Genomic DNA, 20,025 nt, shown 5'->3' on the forward strand with positions numbered 1-20,025 from the left:
CGTCCCTCATTGTGAGATGATAAACCTTTTATGGTCAGAATACCTTCCCTAGACATAGTTCACCTAACTCCAAAAACCTATTAAGCTTAACTTTTAGATTCTGTATAATTACTTCAACTTCAATATTTTAAATAAACATTATTACATATTTCTGAACTAATTCTTCCTAATGCCTCTTTTATTTCCATATGTTCATTACTAAAATCACTCAAAGTTATATTGTCTTTCAGCTTTCTTTTTGCTTCATCTCTCAGAACTATTCACCAGGTTCCTCTAAAATTTGGCTTCTTTTTCACATCCATCTTCTTTTTTAAAAATTCCATTTTATTCCCACTAAAAACTCCATTTTACCATTAAGTCAGAGCCTAATTAGTTCATACTTGAAATGTCCCTTAGATATTCTTCCAGCCTTCAGCTTTCTCCCCAGACTCAAGTGCTAGGTCTTAGAATATTCAAGTTCAGTCTTTGCCAGATGTATGACCATAAGAAATTATTCTGCTTCTTTAGATCTCAGTTTTCTGTTGTTACAAAACAAATTATCATAAGCTTAATGGCTTAAAGCAACGCACATAATCTCTATGGATTAGGAGTCCAGAAGGCTTCTCCTGGTCTTCCTGTCAATACCACCAGACTGAAGTTACGGTGTTGGCTGGGGCTGTGATTCCCATCTGAGTTTTAGGGTCTTCTTCAAGCTCACTGGTTGTTCACAAATTTATTTCCTTTATTTACAGAGGCTACATGTCTGAGGTCCCCCCTTGTTCACTAGCTGTCACTCAGGAACTGCTTCCAGCAACCAGAGGTCCCTCACAGCTCTTTGCCAGACTCCCTATAGGCAAGGGAGTCTGTGGCAAACAGGGATTGCAAGATTACTGTTTACTTCCTTTCAGGCCGGGAGGAGAATGTCTCTCTGACACTTCATTCCTTTATAAAGATCTCACCTCATTATATCAGGTTTGCCCTTGAGACTCATCCTTTGATGAACTCTAGAGAGACACATAATTATATCTGCCAAGTCCTTTTTGCGATATAAGGCAACATGATCAAGGACGTGACATCACATGTGCTATACTCACAAGCCTGTCCTACCTTCAAGGAGAAGAGATCATACATGATGTGGGGCACTGAGAGTTGTCATGGAATTCAGCCTAACACCAAAATGTAAAATCTGGGAAAGAAATCTGGAGATTTCATGATAGTAACTGTTCAAACTACAAATTGATAATCTTATACATGAAATGAAAAATTAATGACGTTTATAAAAGTTTGTAAGGTTCATAAAATATAACTTCTCAGGGAACTAGCAAATTTCAAAAGGCAATGCTCATCTTTTTCCCAGACTAAATGTCAAATATTCAGACTTCCTTACAACACAGAAGATTAAAAGCTGCAGTGAAACCACCTATGGTTTTGAATAGAGAGCTATCCAGAAGCACCAAAAGGATTTCTGAGTTAGACTCATGGCAGGGGAAGAGGAAGGGACGGATAGATGAAAATTATGCTTCATTCTATTCTTTAAAGCTCATAGAAAAAAAAAGTTTCAACTATTGCCTACAGAATAAAATTCCAAACCCCTTACTATGGAATAAAAGATCCTTGAAGACTTAATTGGCCCTGGCTTTCCTGTTTACTTTTCGCATCTATATCACACAGAAAGTTCTATGGTTACTGCAAACATGCTTTTACTCTGCACAAATACATGGTTTCTTTCCTTAGAATGCTCTACTACCTACTTGTACCCACAACCCATATGATGATTCAATTCATTGTTTAATATCCACTCATTTATTTAGCAGCTATTTACTGAGTGCCTATATCCATCAATCAATTGTTAAGTCTTAACCTCTTCTCCCACAAAGTAGGGCTGCTCCCTTCTTCTTCTTCTTCTTCTTCTTCTTCTTCTTCTTCTTCTTCTTCTTCTTCTTCTTCTTCTTCTTCTTCTTCTTCTTCTTTCTTCTTCTTCTTCTTCTTCTTTTCTTCCTTTCTTTCTTCTTCTTCTCCTTCTCCTCTTCCTCCCCCTTTTCCTCCCTCCTGTCTTTCTTCTTTCTCCTCCCTCCTCCTTCTTTCTTCTTCTCTCTTCTTCTTTATTCTTCTTCTTCTTTCTTCTTCTTCTTCTTCTTCTTCTTCTTCTTCTTCTTCTTCTTCTTCTTCTTCTTCTTCTTTTCTTCTTCTTCTTCTTCTTCTTCTTCTTCTCCTTCTCCTTCTCCTTCTCCTCCTTCTTTCTCCTCCTCCTCCTCCTCCTCCCTCCTCCTCCTCCTCCTCCTCCTCCTCCTCCTCCTCCTCCTCCTCCTCCTCCTCCTCCTTCTTCTTCTTCTTCTTCTTCTTCTTCTTCTTCTTCTTCTTCTTCTTCTTCTTCTTCTTCTTCTTTCTAGTACAAAATCTATAGCCAGATCATGTATCTATTACCATACCTGTAAATCTTATGTTTATATGTCTAGCCCCAAAATGTAAATTCCTGGAAGGAATTATTTTGTTTATATTTCTAAAACTAATTCAGGGATTGTTACAACGCATTAATTGTGGTTTGCTGAAGATGGTGATGGTAATAATAATAATAAGAGTAATAACAATAATATTAAAAATGTTTTTAGTGATTCCTCATACTGTGAAAACACTTTATACATATTGGCTCACACAAAATCCTTCCAACAATGCTTTGAGGCAAACATTAGTTTTCTCATAGACTTGTGAGGACTATAAAGTTCAGACACAGAGACAAGACTTTTATATATTACTGCTGCTTCTTTTTTGATTTTAAGATTTTATTTATTTGACAGAGAGATAGAGAGAGCCACAGAGCACAAGTGGGAAAATGGCAGAGGGAGAGGGAGAAGCAGGCTTCCCACTGAGCAGGGAACCTGACACGGGACGGGGCTCAATACCCAGAACTCCATGATCATGACCTTAGCTGAAGGCAGGCATTTAACCAACTGAACCACTCAGGCGCTCCTGCTACGGATGCTTCTTAACTTTATGTTCTCTATACCAGTGTAGTCCCCAAACAGGAATATCAGCATCATTCACACATGTGACACAGTGCTGACAATGTATGTTCTCATGCTCCAACCGAGACCTACTCCATCATAAAATTTGGGGACAGAGCCCTATGATCCGAGATTTAACAGGCACTATAGGTGATGATACCTGTTAAAGTTTGAGAACCAGAGCTCTGGAATCTACTATGGAAATATCTTGGCAAAAAAAAACTTGATCAGCTATGACTTTCAGACAACTTTTACCCAGAAATTTGGAAATTAATGTTAGGTAGTGATGAAGGAAAAAAGAAAAGCAGAAAAATGACTCATCCTGATATCATAAGTCACATTGAAGATCCATATACCCGTTATAGAGAGTCTCTGAAACTTAACACAATGTCACTATGCTGAACTGACCAACACTTAGCTAAAAGGTAAGGATGCTACACACAGCATATTTGCATATACACCTTATAAAGATAGTTTAGCGCACTCAAGAAGTTCACCATATAACTGTGAAACAAACTATATTAATATGAAAAAGAAGAATTATAAAATAGAAAAGCTATGTAGATGAATGCAAGTTTAGGGATAATGAGTGCTCTCTCAATGGCCACACATTGGAGAACACAGAAATAAAGGAGGCCTCACTATTTCTGAATGGGGAGTACAGAACCATGAGCTGATTCTGTATATGGTTTTTGTCTTGATTTTTTTTTCTAATCTTTACTCAGATGATTTTCCAGTATGGTGTTTATAGGATCAAACTTTAATGTTTTTACCTAGGATATAATGGAATCTGTTTGGTACTCAGAGCAGAAGCCAAATTTGTGAAAAAGCAAGGTATATTCTGAAATATGAGTACATTATAGATTTTCCATCAGGCTACAATGTTAAAAACTATCAATCAATATTAATGAAGTACCTAGTATGTTATTCTCTGACCTCCCTGGGAATATGAGACAAATTCTTGAAACACAAATAAAATGCTAAGAAATTGAGAGCAACTGACTACCAAACTATGTCAGAATTAATGTGAATAATAAAACAAAAGAGAGTACTTAAGAACATTCTAGCATAAACCATGTCTTTCACACAGAGAGACACATATGATGTGCAAGAATTCACTGACTGGAGCTTTCTCATAGGCCAAGGAAGTTGGATTTGAAATTTATTTTACAGGTTAGGGCTTTTTTTTAAGATTTTATTTATTTATTTATGAAAGACCCAGAGAGAGAGGCAGAGACACAGAGGGAGAAGCAGGCTCCATGCAAGGAGCCCAACATGGGACTTGTTCCCGGGACTCCAGGATCACACCCTGGGTTGAACGCAGGCACTAAACCACTGAGCCACCCAGGGATCCCTTGGTTAGGGCTTTTTTTTTTTTTTTTTTTTTTTTGTTAGGGCTTTTGATCAAAAGTGCTTAAATAGAAAAAAAAATGGCTGGATCAGATCCTTCTCATAGTATGGAAGCAGGGTAGAGGATCCAGTTAGCAAAGATTCAACAAAGCCCAGACATGCCTAAATAAACACATCCTAAATGCAGAATTAGAATGGGTGTTACTGAGCCCTGGCCATATATGTGATCAGATTATATACTAACCTAAAAGTTTAACTTAGCATAGCAACATGTCTAACATGTCTTGGGAGCTTGCATTTCTCCAAAATTTGTTTAATAACATGTATTTAATAGAAGACCCGCAACAAAAGTGGTGATTAAGGATAAATTACAGGTAAGTCCTTGTTTGCAGAAAAATGTACAGTAATTAAAATAGAAAAGAGAATAATTAAATAGATTACAAACATATAATTTCTTAGTAACAGAAGGAATCCTATAACATATTATCTATATAATATAATTCTGTACTGTATTATCATTTCTGTTGGGCCTATATATACCCATTAGTAAGAATTATTGTGAATCTAAAATAAGATATTTGAATTAAAAATTAAAATGATTAGAATGGTTTGCATGAACCTATCCCCTAGCAGGTTACGTTAAGAATAACACATCATTACCATGTATATAGGAAACATTTTTAACAATCATCATGACCAATTGTTGGATTTTAATGTGCATGTGACATCAGGTCCAAGATACACATATGTGAAGTTAAAAAAATGAAAAATCCAAACCAAACAAACTACTAACCTCACTAGGCATTTCGCCTATGAACTTATTTCCCACCTACAGGTTATGTGTGTGTGTGTGTGTGTGTGTGTGTGTGTTTATATTTAAGTATACGAAGTAACAGCAGAGCTATACTTCATATTTAAACTACTGTGTATTTGTACTGAGATGAATACATTTTTTTGCCCTCTGAGAACTACAGGGAATCAGATTCATTGATGTGGAGCCAATTTTGTTCTTAGGACTTTATAATTCTAGAAACCAACAAATTGAAGACACAATTCATGGAATTTGTCTGTAATCCAAATACGAGAGGAGTTTGGAAACAATTATACCTAACTTGTACTTTGTGTTCACTCTGGCCAAGCATAAATCTATGTGTTTTTTATACAATAACTCATTTATTTCTCCAATGTTTCCATGAGGTATATGATATTTTTGACTTGTTATACATAAGGGGAAAATGGGGCACACAGCGATTACATTAATATACCTTATGGGATTACCTAATTTAAGAAACAGGTAAATGGCTTAAATTATACTTAATAAGAAAGTGACTGTGGTTTTAAAAAGAAATGCCCTGGGCAACCTAGGTGGCTCAGTGGTTTAGCGCTGCCTTCGGCCCAGGGTGTGATCCTGGAGACCCGGGATCGAATCCCACGTCCGGCTTCCTGCATGGAGCCTGCTTCTCCCTCTGCGGGTCTCTCTTTCTCTCTCTCTCTCTCTCTCTCTCTCTCTCTCTCTTTCTCTCTCTCTCTCTCATGAATAAATAAATAAAATCTATAAAAATAAATTCCCTGCATCTCACACTTTATACCAGCTTCAGCACATTAATTTTGACTTGGGAAAACTTTCCCCATTCTTTACCTTTAATCTCTTTGTCATTTTTGAACCATCTTATATCAGCTGCAGGTTTACTACCAGATGTTTTACAAGTCAGTTGCATCAAGTCTCCCTCCATAACTGGTGATGAAAATCCACTAATTTGAGGCTTCTCGGGAACACCTGAAATTTAAGAAAATGGCATGGACATCAATCACCAGGGCTGATTCATTCTGATGACTATTACTTTCACAAAGCTAAAATGGGTTCTTAACTGACAATATTTTCAATCAAAATACTAAAGTTTTATATAATAAACTACTTAAAATATCTATATAATGTACATATTAAAAAGTTCTGTATATATATTGTGTATACACACACACAGACAGACAGTATACATATGTATATAAAAGTCCTCCTTATCTGCAGGAGATACAGTGCAAGACTCCCAGTGGATGCTTGAAATTGTGGATAGCACATAAACATACTATGTTTTTCTCCTATCTATATATACCTAAAATAAAGGTTAATTTGTAAATCAGGCCTAGTAAAAGATTAACAATGATAACTAATAATAAAATGGAATAATTACAACAATATGTCATAATAAAGTTTATATGAAAGCAGTCTCTCTCTCAAAATATTGTACTGTACTCACCCTTTATTCTTGGGAGAATATAAGATAAAATCCCTGACTGATAGGAAGAAGTAAGGTGAATGACATAAACGATGCAATGCAACATTTAGGCTACTATTGGCCTGACAATAAGTCAGAAGGAGGATCATTTGCTTCCAGACCACAGTTGATCATGGGTAACTTCAAGTGTGGAAGGTGAAATTGTAGATGGGGGTGAAGTGGGGAACTACTGTAAATATGTATATGTGTATGTGTATTATCCAGAAGGCATTTAAAATGCAGTTAGTTCAAAGTAGCTTTTAAAGTTTTACCTGCAATGTAAATCTTAGAAACAGCCATTCAATATATCTTAACATTTATCAGTATAAGGATTTAAGAAGGTAGATTGTTTACAATGGGGAAAAATCCACAAAGCACATTTCTTTATTCTTTAGCAAATTGTGATTTAACCAAAATAGCACTTTGCATTTCTGATTTTATAATTCTCAAAGCTTAAAAATATATTATTATCTTATAGTACTTTGTTCTAGAAATGCAATTTAAAATAAGAGATTCACCAATAATTGCAACAATACTTCTGGGATTCTTCTAAAGAATGTCTTGATATCATTTGTATTAGAAATTCAATAGTAGTTTTGTGAAGCATGATGCATATTATGTTTAATGGTTAATGCTAACCACTAGTACATTTTCTAGTCCAAATCATCCAATAACTAAGCAGATAATTAATAATAATTAATATGCAAGGATAGCACATGGGTGATTTAAATAATAGGACATTACATTTTTCTTGGACAATAATATTCTCTCGTCACAGTAGAAGTTTATTAAAATTTCTTCTAAAATTATTCAAATTTCTTCTAAAATTATTCAATAATAATCTCCTGAAAGATTCTTTATTGTACCATTCAATTTGAAGAGAAAAAAAATGTAGGAATATTGGAAAGCACCATAAGAAAAATACAAATTAATACAAGAACAACAATGATAAATGACAGGTCAACATGGTCTGATTAGTTGGATTTTTTTTTCCATTCACATTCATATTGTTTTTTTTTTCTTTTTTTAAATCTATGCCATTTAATAAACTGAGATCATCCAGTTGTCTGTTCTTGGGGTCTCGAGGTGGCTCTCTACAGAACAATACATTAACCTTAGGCACTTGTTATCTCAAAATATTCCATTTTAGTGGATATATTTTGTCTGTAGCAGCAAATATGTGGGAAGATTTTTATAAAATAGTCCCAGTGGGATTTGCAAAGAAACATATTTCATATCGTATGTACAAAACCAATTCACTAGCTGGATTAACTTTAATATTCCTACTGAACAGAACAGCATGCATTAGTTCTTTTATATGCAATGTTATGCCTTTATCTATCAAAAAGGAAGGCAAGCTAGGGGCAAAAAAAAAAAAATCAATCTTTTAAATTCCTCTAACTTGTTCTGTAGGCAGGTGTGTTTCAATGAACTGCAGCAATTTCAGCTGATTGGGCCACTGACTTCTGCAGAATCACAGAGAGCTCTCAGCTGCAACTAGATTTCTTTGGAATCTCTAAGAATGCAATGTCTTTTTGTATCACTTTTAACCTTTGGGGAAAAGGCCCAGTATTTAGAAAGCAAAACCACAAAGAAGTTACAAGTTGCATGGAGAGTGACATTATGTACTTCAATTAAGAATCTAGAAAACCTACAAAATTAAAAGATAAAAAGACACAGAAATGTCAGGGTCACTTAAATGCACAGACACAAAGAAATCATAATTGAAAGCCATAAGATATCAGAAAAGGCCCCCAGGTCAGATGACCTATATAATAAAATGGAGGACCACCCCATAGACACATTAAATTGATTATACTAATTATTTTATTACTTTATAAAAGGATCACCATATATACAATATAGATGATTTGGCAGAAAGGAATTTGGTTGAACTAGGGGTGGTAGAAGGGGAGGAGGGCGGGGGGTGGGAGTGAATGGGTGATGGGCACTGGGGGTTATTCTGTATGTTGGTAAATTGAACACCAATAAAAAATAAATTAAAAAAAAAGAAGAAAATCGAGAAAGTTGGTGTCTGTTGCTGGTCAAGAAACAAATGGCTGTGTGCCCTTGAGATGTCATACAAATCCATACACCTCCCTTGGTATATTTCTAAAATGGGGAAAGTGACTAAGTGTTTTTTTTTTTTTAAATGCCTTTTGTTATAATGTAGCAGACAAGGGATTAAACTAGATCTATTAATATGATCCTCAAAACACATATTTGAATTGAATCATGTTGCTTTAGCTTGTGATCACATCATGTTAGTTCCTTGTACTTACCCAGAACAGTGAGATAGGCCTTGGAGGTTTTGACAGGCATTGTGAATAAAGAACAGGTGTACTGTCCTTCATCAGAGAGAGACACATCACTGACGCTGATACTCAATTCATGCCAGGAAGCTCGAACCAGCTCAATCCTGTTGTCCCTCAAAGCTGAAAAGAGAAAATATTGACAAATACAAATAACAACATTAGAAAAAGTCAGTACTACTAAATATTTTTAGTGCAACACAAGAAACATTGTCTTTGGCCATACATCTAAATCTTATTTCCTAATACAGCTTAAAGGAAGGTTTAAATATGAAATATTTTATCAGATTTTTAAAAAATCAAAGTAGAATCAGGTGTTCCTTAATGTTCTCAGAAATAACTTTTTAATTAAATGATTGCATCTAGTATAACACTTTAGATGAGGTAGATGTTGGTGGTGATAAAAATGACTTTCTTCCACAGGCTTTCATGGAACGCCAGTACCAAAATACACTATAAACAGAAGGTTTCACTTTTATGCATGGATAAATTTGGGAAAATTATGATTGCTGTGTTCCTTCCAAGAGACTAACAATGACCATTAGCATATTAAAAGCACATTCTCTGCAGTAGAGAAACTTGTTGAACTTCCTTTAAACCCAAGCTGACTTTCAGCTGAAAAACACCTGTAAAGTACTGAATGTTTAAATTTGCTCTGATTGATTGGAACCTCTTGTGTATCATTGGTTATATACTTTTAGTATAGCCTTTGGTTCATACCACATTTTTTATCACAGAACTTTTTTTTTTTCCACAAAAGATCTCTTAGCACATTCCCCTTGATTCATTTTTGGAAAAATATTTAAAAAGTTTAAATATCATTGTATTTCCTACTAAGTACAGCTACAAAGCTCAGAATTAAGTGAGAGGCAAAGAGAGTGGAACTCTGAAAGATAGAGGAAAGAGGACTGGTTAGGGACACTGGGACCTGAGGAACAATACAGTGGTTCTGCAGCCAATAATAAAAGGGAGTTGAAGCCTGGCTTCTTCCAACCATAACCTTACAATAGAAGGTGGTCTAGGTAGACTCATTTGTTAATCACATATCAAATGTGAGTCCTCCCAGTATCTCTGGGAGAGACTGGGCCACATGCAAGGGGAATCAACTGGGAACATCACTGACTATAAGTGGCCATGGAAAGCAAGTGAGAATATTTGAAGAAATAATGGTCCCAAACTGAAATTTTTCCTAAAGAAATAAATGTACTACACAGAATCAGGAAGACAAACTAATCTCAAATATAATAAACCCAAAGAAACCCAAAGATGTATCAAAATACATCAAAATTAACCTGGAAGACAAAGAATAAAAAAATCTTGAAAACAACCAGAGAGAAAGACGTGTATCTATAAGAGAATACCAATTTAAATGGCAATAGATTTCTTATTTGAAATTATGGAGGCCAGAAGGAATGGCACATTATTCAAGCACTGAAAGAAAAGAACTTACTTATTCAGGGAAACTAACCTTCAGGAATCAAGAGGGAATAAATATGTTCATAGAAGAAAGAAAACTAAGAACATGTTTCTCCAGCAGATCTGTTGTGAAAAGTTAAATAAATGTCTTTAAACAGAGCAAAAGTTATCTTGGAGCATCAGGAAGGAAGAAAGAACAACCAGAAGAACCAACACATGGGTGAATCCAATACAGAATATCCTTCTCCTGAGTTGTCTCTATTTTATGATAGTTTAAACAAAAACTACAAGCTCAACTGATGCAATGTTGAACAAATATAGGGGGGATACTCAAGACAAGTGAAAAGTGGGTAGGGCAAAGGTACTGAAAAGGAGTAAGGTTTACTATTTAACCCAAAGTGGTAAACCATTGCTACTATGTATATTTCAATATCTAGGGCAACTACAAAGAAAATATACAATGTAACATACTCAAAAACTCTATAAATCAGAGAAAATCCATTTATATAGTGTCTTGAAATAATAAAATTATAACGATGGAAAAGAGATTAATGCTTCCCAAGGGTTAAGGATAGTAAAGGGTAGAAGAGAGTGGGGGGGACATGGATGTAGTCATAAAAGGACAGCACAAGAGATTATTGTGGTGATGGGACTGTTTTGTATTTTGTTATGTTTGTATCCACATGAAACTGCACATGAAATGAAACTGAATTGAACTATACACACATACACACATATGCACACACAGAGAGAGGAGTACATGTAAAACCGGTGGAACCGAATAGGATTGGTAGACTATATCAATATATCTTTGCAAGATGTTATTTGGATCAAGGGTCCATGAGATCTCTATATATTATTTTTCACAGCTGAGTGTGAGTCTGCAATAACACCTCAATTAAGGGGCGCCTGGGTGGCTCAGTAGGCTAAGTGTCTGACTCTTGATTTCTTCTCAGATCATGATCTCAGGGTTGAGATCAGGTTCTGAGCTCAGCAGGGAGTCTGCCTGAGATTCTCTTTCTCCCTCTGCCCCTCCCCCCTAAAATCAAAACAAAACAAAACTCAATGAAAACAAGACTATAAGTACATTTGAAGAAATAGGGTAAGTGGTCATATCAAAGCTTAAAATTCATGATACACATTTGCCACAGAACGGAAGGTGGATCCCAAGCACTGAATATTCTTAAAGTACTATACCTTCTCTATATACTTTGTGAAAGGAGCAGGCAATAACAATATGTAATATTTGGAAAAATTCTAAATTTTTGAGATTTTAAATATATTTTAAAAAATCATCCTCCCAGATACTCAAATAACACTCACCTTCCTGATTGTTAGTCCCTCTGTTTCCATTCTTTATTAATTCTAATTCTACAAGGAGACATACACTTACAAATATTTTTGGGACTAATTTTATTAAATATAAAATGTAAGGTAAATTTGATTATGATTGCATTTGTTAATCCATTAAAATACAGTAGACAATTTTTTCAGATGTTTATTTCATACAATTTCTCCTGCATGCACTAATATATATACGCCTTATTCAGTTGCTAGAGGAAAACAGTGGGACACAGATTCCTTTTTTCCCCAATAGGACTTCAGGCTATATCAACCACTTTCAAAGCTGTGATTTATTTAAGAAAAACATTTATCATGTATTTCTTGTTTCCTTAAAAGAGAGGTCGCCAAAAGGGAACACCCAAGGTTTCTGCCATGATACTATATGTATAAAGCTTGTTACTTCCCCCCGGGTTCAATTTCATTTCTTCTAAAACAGTTCCCACTGACAGAGAGACAGAGCTTACAATTTTCAGTGAATCTTAGCAAAAGAAATTTAACTCTCTTTTGGTCATACTACATTGTGGAAACTGTATAACTTAACTAAAAATCACCTGAATCTCTCAATATATACAAAACTTTCTTATTTAAACCATTTGCATGGAGTAAAGCTAAAATCAATAACATAGGAGTTAAAAAACTTTAGGCACTGGTATAAAGTCATATTTTCTGTGGATAATAATTCCTGATTTGTTTTCATCTTCCAATTATAATGAGAACTAAATGATTTCATGTAGTATGTAAAGTCCCTTTATTTTTATTTTTTGTATTTTTTTTTGTAAAGTCCCTTAAAATAAATCTACAATGATATGTTAAAATATTTTGTGTTTGGAATCCTGATGAGAACCTAAATATTTTAGTGTCTGAAAAGTCTCAATTAATTTAACTTACCAAATCGTATAGCATCTTGAGTTATATGATTACTACCAACCTGACTAAAAATTGGTCTCTGAAAAGCAGAACACCTATATTTTTTTGAAGACTCATTTATTTATTTGAGAGAGAGAAGAAAGAGAGAGTATGAAGGGGTGGAACAGAGGGAGAGGGAGAGAGAATTTCACTTCCCACTGAGTGTCCAGCCCAGTGGCAGGGCTTGATATCACTGCCCTGAGATCATGACTTGAGCCAAAAACCAGAGTTGGAGGTTTAACCAACTGAGCCACCCAGGCACCCCCAGAGTATCTGCATTTTAATGTAATGTCTGTTATTGATAAACCATATGAACCTAAGCAAGTCACTTAAATGTGTGCCTTGATCTGCTGAATGTCACATGGAGATAATAATTAAGTGAAAGTATAAAGAATATGGTTTAGAGAATTGAAATATATGAATACATATTCAAAGCCTGAAAACAATTCCGAAAACGAGGAAATGGACACAATTAGTAAAAGGACTATTTATTGTGTGAATTCCCTTGTTAATTTATTTGCTAAAGCAAATAAATAAAAAGCTACCTAAAGATATTCTCATTGGACTGAATATTTTAAACTAATCATACATTTCTAACATTCATCTTTTTAAGTTTGTAAATACTTATGTCATCTTCAGTTCACTTTGTAACATTTCCAGTATGAAGGAATAAAGGCAAACCTTTACAAGTCCAAAGAAGGAAATACTATAACTCAGTGGGTTCACTGAGCAGGATCCTTGTCTTCCTCATCTCTGCTCCTTGCACCATCACTATCTGCATGGGAAGTATCAGTGAATGACTATTGAAATGAAACTGAGAGCCAAACTCTGTGGGTATATGATAAGAGCAAAGTGAAAAAGAACTGAACTAGGAAGTCCTCTTGAATATATCTCCACAGGCTCCCCCAAGGGAGAGAAGCCAAAAAAAGAAGAAAGAAAGTGTCCTGTTAAGACACTGTTGAGCATAAAAGAGCTAGAAACATCATGCTAAGAAAATTTTTAAAAAGTGATGGTTCATTGGAAAATGATTTGAAATACTGAATGAGTGATCTCTGAGCTATTGTCACATTACCTTATGGTTTTCAGTGAACACAAAAAGCAGTAGCTAATTAGAGAAAATCTGTATTATTTAACTTTTCCACATAGCAAGTCCCAAACATATAGTGAACCTAAGAATTGTGATATTGTTAGTTGAAGTGAATTCAATCTTTAAGGGGAAAGGAAAAAAAGAAAAAAAAAAAAAAGACTTTCCTTTGTGAACACAGGATGTCCATGCTATCTAAGTAACTTAAAAAAAAAAAACCCTCAAACATCTCATAAAAAGGGATTTTAAACATTACTCTAGGAATAACTGAACAGAAGAAATGAGTATGTGTAATAAAAGAATGAAAAGTAATTGCTCACACATCTCAGAGATTAAAAATGAGCTAATGGGAAAGGAAGCTACTCTGAGGTCACATCTCATCAGCTATTAGGTGCCTGCCACCCACTAGTGAGGTGATTTAATCCCTCAAAACTGAGTTCTGGAGGATTTAACCTTAGCTGCAAATAAGCAATGACCAAAAAAAGCAATGACCAATGAGTAAGAATCTATAAGATATTACTTAATGCTGGATAAAACTTATTTTCCCAATATATCATTTCTAAATGATACATCAATCATACAAATGATTATCTGGGATCCATGTTGGGTAAAATAAAAATTTCCAAGGCAATCACCTGGAGGATTTTAGTCAGATTTTATACTGATTTCTAATAAGAGTTATGGGCATAGTTAATAAGTTGTGTATTAATTAGTTTTAAACCAAATTAACTTAATAACATTATTATTTGATATCTGACATCATTCATTTAAGAATATGATAACAATTTGTACATATTTGCATTAATAGTTTTTCTTCTTTAAGTGTTATCTATCTATGGAGATGATCACAAACTTCTGGCCAGAAATATTTTCAGTATCTTTAAGTTGGTTTTCAGTAAGTAATAATTCATATCACACTTTATAGTGCTTAAATAGTGATAAAAAACATTTTGTTATATAACCACGTTTAAGAGTCTATTAAAACACAGCAAAAAACAATCTCACTATTTTTGCATTTTCCCTAGTTCTACTTTTACTTAAAACTTCCTCAAATAAAGATTATATCTCTATATTTCCCATGAGGCTTTACACATATCAGGGTACATATAGGCATCCACTAATAATTTGTTGCATTAAATTTAATATGTGGACCATCAACCTTTTTCACATAAATATTCTATAATTGTATATATTAACATCTTTTCAGAAAATTTTTTATATTTAAAGGATATTATATCCTGATTCATTTTATAATTATAATAGACTAGAAAAGTAAACATTTCAAATATTTAGGGACTTATGTTACATGATGAGCAGTTTAAATGTTATGTTATAGAAGAGGTAATAGGGAAGGGTTATAGGCATATTATATAAGTGATTATATTCAGGGCGTTAGGAATTTAATAGAATGGAGGAATGGAGTTTCCGTCAGGAAAGATCACAAGGACACTCAAAGGAAGAGGGGCAAGCATAGCAAAGACAAGATTGGAAAGTAGAAATATCATGGAATTATATTTATTCCTCAAACATATTAATAAATTTTCCATAAACAAGTTTATTGTTTACTAGTATGTTTTAGGTGTCATAACATTTTGCTTTTTTTGGTTTCTGTATAATAGACCACAAATATAGGAATGAAAGTAGTGAGTTTTTGTTTTTATACATTTGAAATAAGAAAATCTGGGGTTTAAAAATTGAAATTCTACCACTGGAAAAGCTTCCTTCAAATAGTGTCACAGTTTCCAGATTTATTGCTTGGGTTCTGTTTACATTTTCTATTCTAAAATTCCATTTACTATGGTTTCAGTAAAAATTCAGTCCAAGCTGAAACTTGGTATACCAAATATCAGCTCTGGAGCAATGGTTGTTTTTACCAATTTTCCAGAAGATTGATTTAGATTGTTTTGTATTGTATGACTGTAAAGAACAAAACATAAAAGGATTCACTAGCTTGATATTTTATTCTGTCTGTGTTAACTCTTTTATTTCAATCCATAGTACAATTACAAATAACACAAGCTAATTATAAACAGTATTTGATTATACTATTAACAAATAAAATATTGGGGATATTAATAAAAAACACTCATAAAAAGAATGAGTGGCTAGATTTCCTTTTTTACCTCTTTTACAATATCTAAAGGCATATTTTGGCATCATACATGTCAACATACCAATCATAAGGTCTGACAATGGTTTAGCTTTGGATCTGTGGCCTATTTGAAGAGCTTATTTGACTTATTTTTCCTTTCTGATTCCCTACTGCAGGATTATTTGTACCGCTGTATCTATGTGCACTGATGCTTCTGTGTAAAAAATTAATGTGGATATCCAGGAATGTTGATAAAAAGTAGATCATGTGCTTTCTCTAAAATGGTCATGACTTTGGTGTATTTCAATACAAAAATTCTATGAAAGCACTAAATTGCAAAAAAAAAAATCACTTTGAATCTGTTCTTTATGAATATGTTCTCCTCAACACTGCTTTCTTTAGGTTTTAGAAAAGAAGAAATATCTATGGAAGTAATACTGTAGTTAAATTTCTATTGACCATGCCATCCTCTAAGCTATTAGCATGACTCTAGTTTTAGAAAATAGGAGGTGAATTATTGTTAATTCTCTACTAAAGTAAATTTTTAGAATAAAAGATATTCAGGATGATTTATATTAATTATAAATTTGTATTAGTTACACATATATATGTGTATGAATTTGCCAAATATGCAGTATTCATTTCTTTTTAATTCTGATACCAATTTGAATTAATTGAAATAAATAATTGAAATAAATAATAAATAATTTGAAATAAAATTCTATATGTCTTCTTAAACTAATATAACTCTAATTCAATTACAAAACAATTCTACATTTACTTTAGACAAATCCTCTACAATATCAATTCTCATTGAGAATTCCAAATAAATTTTAACTAAGATAACTGAGAAGGAAATAAGGAAAACTCTGCTACCAAACACACATACACACACACACCCTCACCCATATATTATCAGTATATGCTACTTTCATCTCTCTGAAAATCCGTGTAATATGTTGAGAAAGAATAAAAGTAGTTCCAACTCTGTAAATATATATTCACACTCTGTATGTGTCAATGTGTGTGTGTGTGTGTGTGTGTGTGTGTGTGTGTGTGTGTGTGTATTTAAATCTGGGATGTTTTCACTGGAAAAAAGAACATACAGGGTAGAAGAAGAGATTGCTGTCATGTAAATGGGGGATCGTATTAAACACATTGAATGTTAGAAGCTAGTGAGAGGTAGATTTGGGTTTAACATAGAGACTGTTATTTTATTTTATTTTTCATCCATTGATAAATAGATAAATATCACTGTATTCAGCAGGCTCATGAGATTTTCAGCTCTGTCAAAGAGTTGTTCAAGTAATGGCTACCTCGTCTTTTGTCAGGAATGTTTAAATGTTTTATCCACATTGCAGGAGAATATGTCCAAGTGAATTTTGAAAATTTATTAGGAGTAACCCTTACCACTTTTAATCACAATTCAATTCCTAAATGTGTTCAATCATAATTAATTCCTGATTTCAGTTATCTCCTGATAAACTGAATCACTAACTCAATGGTATAATACACCCATGTGTGCTTTTATATATTAAAACATTTCCACAGATTTTTAAGGCGTTTTCAAATGAGTTACACTCTAATTTTATTAATGGTATTATTCATCCCCATATTTTAAATATGATATTAATTACACTTTGTGTTCAAAATGTAGCTCAAATCTGACTGAATTTTATGCTGAAAATAATGTCATTTATAAGTTAACAATTCAACAAGAACTACTCAGATAATCAAGTGTGTTTAAAAATTTCATCTTTAGAAAATTAGTATGTATACATTCAAAACTGTTTCCCTTTCTCCTACACTTCAGTATTCTCATCAAATGAATGAGAATGTAAAAGGGAGTATTTAGGGAGAGCAGCACAATGTAATGAAGAAGCACACATGCATGTCTAGTTCATAAAAGATGAAACCCTGAAGGACAAAATCCATTTTGGACAAATTGGAAAAATAGCGGTGCATTACTGTGTGTGTGTGTGTGTGTGTGTGTGTGTGTTTATGTGTGTGCATAAAACTGCAACATATAAAATATTCTTAGATCAGATGATTTTTTTCTCTCCAATACCCTCTTGCCTACATACAAAGTAGGGGCATTTCATTCTTATTAATGGTGTATTTCTTTCTTCCAAAAAAATGGGTTAAGGATTACAAAATATACCATTTGTCAGAGGACATAAGAACATAACAGAAACTTAGTGTATGGAATTTAGATCAAAACGCCAAAAGATTCAACTGTCTGCACACTTGGTGTAGTCTGCATTTTGATGGGACAGAAGGCTAGCTGAGGACAAAGCACAAGTTCACACCCTGCAAAACCGCCCGCGCCCCACACCCCTGGGTGGGATACGTGGGACATTCCTCAGGCACTCGTGGCTGCCCTAAGGGTAAGGGAAAGGAAAAACAAATAGTTAATTTACAGAGATTATAGTCCTATAGGCAAGAGTCTCTCTCAGTTTACAAAATGTCTTAGTGATTACAAGAAAAAAGCATTCTTGTTGGGACGCCTGGTGGCTCAGCAGTTGAGCATCTGCCTTTGGCTCAGGTTGTGATCCCAGGGTCCCAGATGGAGCCCCACATCCTCCTCCCCATAGGGAGCCTACTTCTCCCTCTGCCTCTCATGAATAAATAAAATCTTTTTTAAAAAGAGCATTCTTATCAATAATCTAACCTCCATAAGGAAACCCCCAACTATCCTACTGTTAATGCCTTATTAGAGTGAAAAACATTTCACTTGACAATGGCAAGGCCTCCAGTAACTTGTATGTCCTCTTTACCATTCAAAAAAGTTCTTTTGAAACCTGCCCAACTCCCAGGTACATAAGCAGCCTCCTCTCACAGGCCGGGGACAGCTGCTCTTCCTGCCCACGGGTCCTGTCCGCGGGGTTTAATAAAACCACCATTTGCACCAAAGACGTCTCAAAATTCTCTCTTGGTCATTGGCTCTGGACCTCACCCCACCAAACCTCACCTATATTCCAAAACTACATCAATTTGTAAATAAATAAATAAATAAACCATTACATATGATTGCTGCATATGTAGCAACATATCAATTAAACATGTCCCGCAAGTAAAGTAAGAACATCCAATTTCAGCAACTTCGGTCTTCAGAATATTTTATACCTCAAAGTTTATATAATTTATAAATTTTATTAATTAGTGCTTAATTAAATGTAATTAATATTAATTACATTTAGAATTATAATTTATACAAGTTAATTCTGACTGATTACATATAGAAAATACTCAAATACTGCTAACTATGGGACTATATTCTCCCTGTTCAGCAAATAAAGACTATGTTTATTAGAAGCCTCAAACTTTTTTTTATATTTTATTTATTTATTCATGAGAGACACAGAGAGAGAGGCAGAGACACAGGCTGGAGGAGAAGCAGGCTCCCTGCGGGGTGCCCCATGCGGGATGTGGGACTCCACCCTGCGACCCTGGGATCACGCCCTGAGCCCAGAGGTGATGCTTAACCATGGAGCCACCGCAGCATCCCAGAAGCTTCATCCTAACATGAAGGCCACACAGCAGTATCTAATACACTATACTGTGCAATGTCTAATATGGGTAGTCATATAAGGAAAATTTGTCAGGAGATAACAAAAACTTAGTAATTATGAAATTCTCATCCACATTTTTTAAGATCTTACAAACAAAACAAAACAAAACTTTTCCTCCCCATTGTGTGAACCAGACTAAGGTCATTTTGGACAAATCCACTATGATGCCTGCCCTCCCCTCCACCTGAAATGTTAAGCACACACCTGTCACACATGCCTTGTTTCCCTTTTTTTAACCACATCTTTATGTATACCCTGGGGCATAACATCCTCAGTCTACCCTGGAGAACACTTGTTGGGAAACATTTCCCTCTGGGGTGTGCCCCAGGTTGTACACTCAGCCTCTAGGGCTATAAAAGCAAGTCTTCTGGAAGGTGGGATTGTGGTCATCTACTCATCTTGTCCAAGACGTGTTCTGTTGGTAAGTTCCTTTCATATGCCAATTCTTGTCAAGCTGAATTTGTTGGTTTTTTTTTTTTTTTTTTTTTTTTTTTTTTTTTTTTTTGTCTTTTTCTTAGGTCTTGCGGCTCCTTTGGCCTTTGGAAGTTGTTCTGTATACATCTCCCTTTCACAAAACACCCTTTTCTTCAGCACAAATAAAAGTTGATGGTTATTTTGTTTGCTCTTCACAACTAGGTGTTTGTCACATTATTTCTTATTTTCCTTGAGAAAATATCTTTCAGTATTTGATACAG

At 34.4% G+C, this 20,025-nt stretch overlaps 1 protein-coding gene across 4 annotated transcripts in view; it reads right to left on the reverse strand.

Moving 5' to 3' along the window:
• Positions 1-20,025, reverse strand: part of CADM2 (cell adhesion molecule 2) — a 1,069,595-nt gene that overhangs the window by 167,132 nt on the left and 882,438 nt on the right. For all 4 annotated transcript variants that reach the window (XM_025450022.3, XM_025450023.3, XM_025450020.3 and 1 more), the window contains 2 exons: positions 8,887-9,039; positions 5,971-6,108 (listed from right to left, as the gene is read on the reverse strand). In XM_025450022.3, coding sequence (XP_025305807.1) covers positions 5,971-6,108; positions 8,887-9,039 — 291 coding nt within the window. The remainder of the gene's footprint in view (positions 1-5,970; positions 6,109-8,886; positions 9,040-20,025) is intronic.

This window comes from Canis lupus, chromosome 31, assembly GCF_003254725.2.
Source record: "Canis lupus dingo isolate Sandy chromosome 31, ASM325472v2, whole genome shotgun sequence".
Taxonomy (NCBI): domain Eukaryota; kingdom Metazoa; phylum Chordata; class Mammalia; order Carnivora; family Canidae; genus Canis; species Canis lupus.